This window comes from Helianthus annuus, chromosome 13 (assembly GCF_002127325.2).
Source record: "Helianthus annuus cultivar XRQ/B chromosome 13, HanXRQr2.0-SUNRISE, whole genome shotgun sequence".
Taxonomy (NCBI): Eukaryota; Viridiplantae; Streptophyta; class Magnoliopsida; order Asterales; family Asteraceae; genus Helianthus; species Helianthus annuus.
The window spans coordinates 79,757,522-79,768,127 of NC_035445.2; the positions used below are offsets into that span (position 1 = coordinate 79,757,522).

Below are 10,606 nucleotides of genomic sequence, written 5' to 3' on the forward strand. Positions count from 1 at the left end.
GGTATAAAACGGTTAGGAATTGGTCAAATGATCGTTCGTTTAGCCCTATAAGCTTGAGTTGGGAGTAGGTGGACTGTAGATTCTAGTGTGAGACCCTAGGTAGACTGACCGCACTTGAACTAAATGTACATGATAAGGGTTTAGGATCGAATTCGGGTTTAAAGTGGATCAACATATCTGCAATCGCTGCTAACGCAAGTCTTGGTTTTAATTAAAGTATACCTATGATTTTCTGCCCGAGTGTTTGTTTGTTTATGATTCCGTTGCATAATTCTTTTTCGGGGACGAAAAAAAAGTAAGTGTGGGGATATTTGATGTATTGCAAAATACATACTTTTATCGTGTATAGTTTGTATATTTTATCGTTATTTTTAGTTTAGTTTAGGTTAGAATTGCGTGCTATTGATCGTTATTGTGTTTTCCAGATCTTGATACATAAAAATGCTGGAATTGGAGCAAAACCGAGCTGAAATGTCGAATGTCGAGTCTTGGAATCAATACACAAAGTGTTAGAATAAATTGCAAGGATTTTGGAGAGTTAAACAAGCTTTTGGAACAAACATTCTGTGAAAAAGTCCCACTCGCGTAGCGCGAGGGGGACACATCAATCTGTCGCGCTACACCACTGCAAATCTTGACTTTTCGTTGACCTTGGAGGGCTCGCGTAGCGCGAGCACACACACATCAAGCCGTCGCGCTACGCGACGGGTGTAACTGTCGATCCTGATTTGCTGGTTGCTAGGGTTACGTATAAAAGCTTATTTTATCATCATTAATGAAACAGACGAACCAAGAACCCTAGGACGAAATTCTCAGCAGATTTTGAAGGTTTTCGAGGCGTTCGAGCGTACAAGAATCATTGGATCGAAGCACGGAGCGTAGGAAAGAAGATAACTCGGGTCTTACCTCCCGTTTTTCACTATTTTCACGTTTTGTTACTTTAACCATGAATTCTTGTTTTGAAACTTATTTGTTTTCGTTAGACATGATGTTTCTTGGCTAGATCTTCGTAACTGCCTAGACTAGATGATGTTTTGATTAATGTTTTGGATCTTTTAACGGTTTTTATTTGTTTGATTATGGATTGATTTTTAAAGTAACATGTTCTAGAATTTTTGACTTGGTGCACATGCGTATTTACCTTTGATTGTGGATTACGTGCTGTTTCACATAGATCTTAGTGACGGTCTTTATCACAACATAGGTCTGTGTTGATTATTTGCATCCTTGCGGGTCCGGGTAATCTTTGGGTAAATCGGCCGATAGCCTTAGAAACAGTAACTAAAATATAATTAGAAGTAAGTATTCTGCTTAGCTTGTCGCTGAGAGGCTCGAGTTAGTTATTAGGTCGCAGTGCAATATATAGCTAAATTAGATTTTGAGAGAAGTCGAGGTTAGTTCCCTAATTGCAGTTGTGTCTAGTAAGCCAAATCAGAACCTAGAACTGCCTTAGATTATCGCGCTGAGAGGTAGATAGTCATATTAGGGCACTTTTAGAATCGTTAGAGGACTGAGAGGAAATCTAACAGTCGGTAATCACAACAGCCTTGTAGGGTTTCCTAGGTTTCTTCCTGAGAAGGGTCGGGAAGTCTTAGCATTGAAATACCTTAAGGTTTAGTATTTAACGATCCCGGCTCCATACAACAATAAACCCGTTAGAAGTCCATTCATTGTCAAACCGGATTCATGTCTAGGTAGTCTTTAATCTCATCTGAGTCAAAACCTTAGTTCTTCGTGCGTGCTTTAGTTAATTTTAATTTAATCACAATTTTAGGATTTTAGCAAAACCCCCCCAAACACAATATTTGTTAGTCGTGTCAGTATTTAGTCGTAACTGAGTCGTTAACGTAATTCGTAGAGTCCTTGTGGGTTCGACATCCGGACTTACTTTTCTGTGCTAGAGTCGACCGGTACACTTGCCGGTGAGTAGTTTAGTCTGGTTTAGGAGTCTAGATTTTTATTACTTGAGTCGTAATTTAGGGTAATTTTAGTTTAATTAGTTGAACTACTTTTTCTACATCAACATACACCTCTGGTCATTCTAAGGAGCTCCCAAGCACCCTTCTCTGCTCTCTAAGCAAGAATCAACTTCTGTAAGTGATCTAACCCTTTGTGGTTTCACATTTCCTTAGTAAATGGCTAAAAACCAAACCGTCGTAAATACGGTTTGACTTTAAAATAACTCAGTGATGGTTCAGTCATATGACGAATCAAAAGTGGTTATGAGTTGGTATTTATGTGGGTAATAAACCTCTAAAAAGGTTCCCCCTGATCACCACTCTAACTATGTCAAATATCGAGTCAAACGTGCGGTTAAAAAGTCAACAGAAAGCTATTTTAGCGATTTATGCATAATCTGTAATGTATATGTTATGAAACCTGTTTTGACACTTATAAAATATGATAATAAGTATATAAACTTGTTTGCGCTCGTTTGAATCGATCATTTGCTATATTGACCCGGTTCGGAGCCGAATGTCGCAAAAAGTTGACTTTTGCTTTGACTTCAGTTCTGGCCCGTTTTAGTGAGGTATAAATATACCTTAGGACTCTCTTAGGACCAGGTCACATGTTGGTATAAACTTCTGTGATCGGTTCATGAGTTATCCGAGTCTTTTGCGCATTTCCGTCATTCGCCTAAAAGTTGACCGTAACGGCCTTTTAAAATTAAAACGAGTATTTCGGACCCGTGAACGGACCATAACCTTGCTTATTAAATTATAAGCATGTCCTTAAAGTTTCACGTCAATCCGAGGTCTAGAATGAGAGTTATGCTAAATAGCGCATTTAAAGTAAACTTTATTAATTAACGGCGCAATTAGCATAACACCTATCTAAACCAAGATTTCGTCACCAAAACTTTTACCCACTGTATTAAAATAATATTTTGGGAATTTTAAAGATTTTTAATAAATTTTACCTCGCTCATAACCTGCGGTTATGGTTACGGTTCGGTAAATACCGAATATGCCCTTTTCGGCCAAAACATGAGTTCTACAAGGTCTTTTGACCCGATTCCAGTTGCTACTGGTTTTAAATAATAAATAAAGTATTTTAAGCTTTATAAGCTGTTCGGGAAACTCAGATTTCCTGTAGAACTCGAAAAGCCCTTTTAAAGTCCTTAAAATGACCGAAAAGCCCATACGGGGCATAATACTAACTTAAACTCGTTACGGGCATCACGGAAGGTATCCTACTGATACCACAACCCATTTAAGGCATATTGACTTAGGAAATAAGCGTACGACTCTCATGATTAACCGTTTCGCCTTTTGCGCGCACGGTTCGGCTTATGAAACTAATTTTCATACATTAGTCGATACGGGTCAAATAATATCATTTGAACCCTAAAATCCAGAGTGTGAACCATTAACCCATGTAAAACAAGTCCCTGGACTTGTTGGGTCAGAATCACACTCCATACTCGGTTTTCGCCTTTCGCGCGATTAAACCATATCTATAAATATCGGAACCAACCGGTCTAGGCTACGGCCATTATAACGACCCGTTAGGATTCTAAGAGGTTAATTAAAACCTTCGTTCCAGATTAGGAGCCCCAGTAAAAGCTATCGGTGATTTAATCCAATTAAGGAAATATACTTGCAAAGGTAAATACTTTAACTTATTTCCCCTATATGGGCTTGGGTTACGGTATATTAATACCGCCTGATTGAGCATTGTATTCTCCCATCGCTTAGGTGGTTAATTAAATAATATGATCGGCTCATTTAAACAGTTTTGTTGCTTATAAGCCTTTGGGGGGTTTAATGACCGTTGTCCCGGATATCCTTGGCATCATTTTACGAAATGGTCACGACCATCGACATCCCGGTGTAGGCGTACACCCGGTATAAAGTGTCGACATTAAATTAAAAGACGTAGCCGTTGGTTTTTATACTACGGTTTTACGCAAACGTGGTGTGTCTATAAATCTTTAACCCGGCACGACCCGGGCTACTGAACGCATAAAAGAACATGTAAAACGTTCACAAGATTTTATTATAATTTTCCCAAGTTATAAAAGAGTTTGTGCCATGTGCATTCAAATCAATTTTAATAAACATTTTCAAATGTGTCAGTTGAATGTATTTACCAGTGTAAACTGACGTATTTTCCCCAAAAAGATTAAGTGCAGGTACCTAAACGTAAATTGGCTGGTATTAGCTCCCTAGCGTCGTGATAAGTCTCGCAAGCTTGATTGCAGTATCTGATGGAACAAATACTTTATGTTTATTTACGATCCGCTGTGGATTTATTCAACTTCTGTAATACATTTGATATTACAACCAGAGGTTGAAGTTTATATATTTATCTTTAAGCTTCCGCTGTGCATTATATAATTGTGTGGTTTGACTATATTGTTGCCAACATCGTCACGGTAATCCCCCACCGGGCCCACCGGTAAGACACGTGGAAATCGGGGTGTGACATCACTCTAATCGGTCGATTCTGGAGACGGAATGGGAGAGTTGACGGTGATCTTGAACAACCACAACCTCAGAGACTTGAATCGTGTTTCAGCGACAATTTCGATAAGCAGTTTTTGTCTGCATGTCTCCATTTATTGGGTAGATGGCTCATATAGTAATGATTGGAACCATTGTGTAAGAAGTGCTATGATGATTCTACAAAATACTTTATATAAATGATAAGAATTAGAGAGAAAAAGATTCACAGGTGATAAAAAGTAGAGTTGTCTTTTGTTATGTGCAGAAATTGAGGAAGGCATGTCAAAATTCACTGGTTGAAGCCTTATGAAAGATTAGGAAGGTATATATATATTCCACTTTATTCATATGCTTTTTTTTTACCTTTGATATTTTGTATGGTCGATAAAACAAAAATTGTTTACTAATTTTGAAGTACGTATACAGGGGATTTGATTTCAAAGTTTCAATTTGTTTGTGACATTTAGAATGAAGATATTTATTATATTTGAGGTATAATCACAGCTCATCTTTCAAAATTGATGGCAATTGTAGCGTTGAGGACAGAGGATTAAAAACTCAACATGTACGTACATGAGTCTCTTTTTTAATCAATTTTGATCTAAAATTTCACTGGAACTTAAGGTTATCTTACTTGAAAGAAAGAAAGAACATTACACTGTCTGATAATAACATAAAAGCATAGCAAAGCTTGAGAACGAGTTGTAGATCATTGATGCAAATGGCATGTTGTTTAGTAACCACTATGGAGCTCCATGGCTTCTGTAATTAAATTATACTATGGTTTTGGTTCAGTTTAATGGTGTTCCACTGGCTCCTAATGTACTGATCCACATGTAAATTTAACCATAAAAGTTTGGGATGGATAGTTTAATAAACGTTTAAGGAATTGTAATCATTCTTTAGGTGCTGTCATGTATATATAGTATTCTAAGTTAAATGTTGATTTCTTTTACTTTATCGGTCGTAATGCTGATTGCTAGAGAAGTATTAATGGCTTGCCAAATGGGTGTTGAGGTATTCTTTAATTTCATATGGTCACCACTTCAATAGGCTACTAATATGATGCTTTTTTTTCCAGGTTCATAGTCCAAGTTGTTTATTTTAAACAAGGGTTAAGAAGCAAAGTCACCAACGCATTTCGGTACATGGCTATTTTCATAATTTCTTTGTAGAAATCGGCCACATTAATTTGTGGATATGCCAAACACATTCGCATGAAAATATCAAAAAGTAATGCATATTTTCATATGGTAATTTTTTTATTAACGAATTATTAATTGTTAAACATCTATTTTGCTATAATAGAATATACTTTATAAACTTACACTTAAGATAAAACTTAATCAATATCTAGACCATTCAGAAAGAAATGCTGAAAAAGTTTTATTTCCATTAAGTTTGTTCTTAAACACCGATGAGTACCGCTGCAAAGCGCAGGTGGGAATAAGCGGTTGGTGTAGGTGGAAGGTGTCGTCACTAGGCAGGCGTGTCTGGAAGCTCCTTTGAAGACTGGAGTGAAAACGGTGATGGTAGAACAGATGGAGAATGATATCGGGAAGCCTACATTGTAAGTTTTTTTAACCATTTAATCACTTATTATCTTTGCATAAATCGTGGTTCAGGGGTCGATGCAGTTATCATTTCAGATTACATATTTTGTAGCTAGCAATTCAAATAACTAAAAGGATTCATCAACCTGAGGATATGTTAATATGAGAGACACATGTTGAGATGTTTGCTTGGGTTGGTTAGCATGTAGACTCCAAGGAAAGGCAAAGTGCTTTTGAAATTGGGCATGTACCTGTTTAGCATATCTTCTATCAGTAATATTGCAAGCTTATTTTTGTTGTCTAATATGTTTTTAATGAAAAATATCGGAATACATAAGAGTTCGCTGCATCTCTAGATGGGCTATCCCCATATGTACATAGAAGGAAACCAACCTAACTTCTTTACAACATTTTCCTCATGGGATCCTGCAAAAGCCAATGCATGTTTTTACTTCTAATTTTGTTAATATTGTTCACTTATAATATGGGTTTATTTGATTAATTTGCAACTATGTATGCTCTTGAAGTTAGAGGTGGCAAAACGCAAGCGAAGAGACGAAAGATCGGATTGTAGGCTAGATTTAAGGTCTGCCAGTTTCTTGATTCTACTCCACTTTTCAGATTGGCTTAGCTTTACATCTATCAACTAACTGAGCTTCCTTAGTTGACTGGGCTTTCAGCGCTGAGTTTCAAGACAAGGCGAGTTACCAGACAAAAGAGTGTATGCTCTTAAACGCATATACCACTACGAAGCGGGGGTAAATCAGATGTATTCTTTTGATTATATCACAATCTTATTTATTTATTTTTTCCTTGTCGGTTGTTATAACGAGTAACAAAACGATATGATACCGACCAAATTCCCGCGTTTGATCCCGCCATGTAGCGCGTTGAATCTCTGGCGCAACGCGCCGGTTTGATACCACTAGTTATTGTATATATGTGAATTATATATCTTATTGTGTACTCCTCCCAAGGAAAAAGAGTTAGCTAATCACCAAGACAAGTGAATGCATTATGCATGTCACATTCACACCGTTGTTACTTTATATCACTTTAAATATAAGTAAACAACTTTAGTTTAACACTTTCAAAATCATATAAATAAATAATAATTATTTCAACCAATAATTATTTCCCAAACTCAAAATTAATAATCACTCAAAAATACAATAATTACTGACTTACTGTAAATTAACATTTAACGGTTTATAATATAATCATAGGATGATCCGAACTACTTTTGTCCTTTCTTCAACAACACCCCAATTCTCTTCAACATGTTGCTTGTTTTCTTAAATGATGACTCATCCTCCGTATCTTCCGAACAACATGAATTGTACTTGTCACCAACAACATTAAACTCAAAAGAATCTACGAACTTCCCATCACCAACGCAGCCGCCACCGTCACCCAATACCATGGCGGCCGCCACCTCAGCCGCCTTTTTCCACTGTTCCGTTTGCACTTTTAACCTTTTTAACTCACTTTCCATCTCAACACTAGTCGCCAGCGCGCTGGCGGCTAGTTCAGTGGAATCTCGAGTTTGGCTCACGAGTTCCAAAGCTCGAGATTCCGAATCTTTTGATTCATTTAGTTGAATTTTGAGTTCTTCTAGTAGATCAATGGTTTCTGACACTTGTAACTTTAGTGTCAGTATTTCATCATGAGCTGACTCGGCTTGTTTTGCATGAGCCGAGTCAGACTCGGCTAGTTTTTGTAGTCGAGTGTTGAGTTTCTGGTTCTCGTTTATGGCTGTGGCTAAGTGTTTTTGGACGGCTTTTAGCTCAGACTCCCAGGCTCGGTCTCTATCCTGGGAGATTTTACGAAGTTGTTGGATTCGAGAGTCTTCGCTAGCCCATAGCTCGTCGAGCTGTTTTTGTGACTCGGCGAATTTGGCTGACATAGCCGCGAGCTGCCTCTTGGCTTCTTCGGCTTCTTTGTAAGCCTGTTTAGTGCATAACTCGGATTCTCTCAGCTGGTCCTTTGTTTTCTTGAGCTCTTCTTGAAGCCGAGCCAGCTGTTTCTGCCATAGTTGAAGCATGTTAATATGTTATATTTATAGTTAGTAGTTTTTTTACGGCAAATTTGGATCACTGATGGACCTTATAATGTATATTAGAAAAATACGAGACATAGAAAATAAGACAACATAACTGATCATGATACCTCGGATGTTGGAGAACGTTGCCATCGGTTGTCAACGACTTTTGGTCCTGATGTTCTTGGTTTTGTGTTCGATCGTGTAGCCCCACCTCTTGATTCAATTTCGACAAAAACAACAACGTAAAAAATGTTACATTCCACTTAGAAAGTATTAGATTAAACACCCCAAAACTCGAAAGGAGTACTTATAATAATTAACCTTGTGTTTATTAGTAGAATGTAAGAAGATGGGAAGTCATACCTTGTCTTGGGATGTTGCATTGTCTATATTGGTAGAGTGCCTACAATGATTTTTGGAGGAATACTTGAGGAAGAAACCTTTGTAACATATATGTACATGCAAAAGTATACAAATGAATGATGTCATCAAGAAATCCTCAAGTTTAATCAAAACCCAATAAAGGAAAACCAACAAGTAGTCAAAATCTACCTCTTTTATACATAGTTGGAACTTATAAATCAAGATAAAGTTACAACTTTTAATGAGTAAGGTACAAAGTGTTATAGGAGTATGGTTTGGAAAAAGGTTATGTGGCAAGAAACAATACACAACCCTTCAAATGAACTCCACACCTAATTGAAACTTGAAACTAACCCCACTTCCAACAACCAAGTTCACAACACAAGGGAAATTTATAAAAAGGACAAAAGGAAAAGAAGATCAAAGACAAGGATGATTACACAAATTTATATAGATAGCTTCTTTTTTAACATTTAACTTCTCTATTACTCTTGATTGCTCACATGCTTTGTTGTGAAGAAATGAGTTAAATCATGTCATCCAAAGTAAATGAATATGAAGAAGTTAATCTTGAATTGAAGTGATATAGTTCAAGACGGGTTATAGATAATTATGGTGAATTATTTATTGAGTCTTTGTAGGGATAATTGTTAGTTTGAATTAGATAGGTTTATCTAGTTGGTTTGTTTATTTATATTAATAGAGTTTTAGTCGGGTTAGGACTTAAATGAATTTATTATAAATAGATGGTTAGGGTTATTGTATTTGTGTACTTTAATTGATAAATAATAAAAGAGTCGAACAAGTCCGTTCATTCTCGTGTTTGTGTGTTTGATCAAGGGCCTCACTTCCAACAGAATAGGTCAACCCGACCCATTTGATCATCACTCATACAGTAAACTATTTAAAAATTCAAAAATAACGGATCAACCCGATGTACTTAATCAAAATCCATACCATAAATATTTAAGGGTTCAAAAAAAGGATGGATCCACCCGACCCATTTGATCATATTCCATACCATAACTATTTAAGAATTCCAAAAAAAAGAAGGATCAACCCGACCCATTTGAACATAATCGCACCATAACTATTTAAGAATTCAAAAATGGATGGATCAATCCGATCCATTTGAACATAATTTTTTCCATAACTATTTGAAAATAAAAAAATGGATGGATCAACCCGACCCATTTGATCATAATCTATATCATAACTATTTAAGATTTAAAAAAATGGATAGGCCAACCCGACCCATTTGATCGTAAACCGTATCATAACTATTTTTAAGAATTCAAAAGTGGATGGATCAGCTCGACGGCCCGACCCATTTGAGCATATTCCATACCATAACTATTTAAGATTTAAAAAAAAAACTGGATGGATCAACCCGACCCATTTGATCATAATTCATATCCTAACTATTTAAGAGTTCAAAAATGGATGGATCAACCCGACACATTTTATCATAATCTATACCATAACTATTTAAAAGTTAAAAAACGGATGAATTAACCCGACCCATTTATCATAATCCATACCATAACTATTTAGAAGTTCAAAAAATGGATGGATCAACCCGACCCATTTTATCATAATCCATACCATAACTATTCAGTTTCATGTATAAATATAAAAATTAAATAAAAAAATAAAGAATTACCTGGGAATTTAAAATCAGTTGAGTCTGAATTGGAAGCTTAAACAAGAAGAATTGAGCATAGTATTAGTGAAGAAAGAGTGTGTGTGTGTGTGAATAGCTTTTGTTGGTATGGTGTGTGTAGCCACAGATGAAGGTCCAAAGTCACTCTCTGTTTCTATTTCGCTCTACAAAACAAAAACTTATTGGAAATAAGAGTATGTCTAGGAAAATATATATCTCATATTAAATTAAAGTGTTGTTATTATTACTTTTTTAGTACATTTATAAAGAAAAAAGTTTGCTATGCTTGTACTTAAAGGCAACATTTTTTTAATATAATAATAGTTTATACGATTGATAAAATATTAATATACATGTCTCGTGTAACAGTTTATAACATTTAGTTGTGTTTTATTGGATTTTAATTCCTAATGTTATTATTAAACAACCTATCGTTGCTAATAACCACAATAAATATGATCATCGCCTTCACTAGCATCTTTTTCATGTCACACACCTCAAAGTCGCCCATTTATTGATACCACATGTTATATAC

The 10,606-nt window shown here is 36.0% G+C and overlaps 1 protein-coding gene across 2 annotated transcripts; it reads right to left on the reverse strand.

Annotated features, from left to right (window-relative positions):
* Positions 1 to 7,124: 7,124 nt before the first annotated feature.
* LOC110872094 (interactor of constitutive active ROPs 2, chloroplastic) lies at positions 7,125 to 10,251 on the reverse strand. 2 transcript variants are annotated; one of them, XM_022120863.2, is made up of 4 exons: positions 10,072 to 10,251; positions 8,409 to 8,448; positions 8,171 to 8,258; positions 7,125 to 8,027 (listed from the first exon to the last, which is right to left on the reverse strand). In XM_022120863.2, the coding sequence occupies exons 2-4, from the start codon at positions 8,426 to 8,428 to the stop codon at positions 7,239 to 7,241; spliced, it is 897 nt and encodes a 298-aa protein (XP_021976555.1). In that variant the 5' UTR covers positions 8,429 to 8,448; positions 10,072 to 10,251; the 3' UTR covers positions 7,125 to 7,238. The 2 variants fall into 2 exon arrangements, with proteins under 2 accessions (XP_021976555.1, XP_021976554.1); XM_022120862.2 differs by having other exon boundaries at positions 8,409 to 8,485.
* Between the last annotated feature and the right edge of the window lie 355 nt (positions 10,252 to 10,606).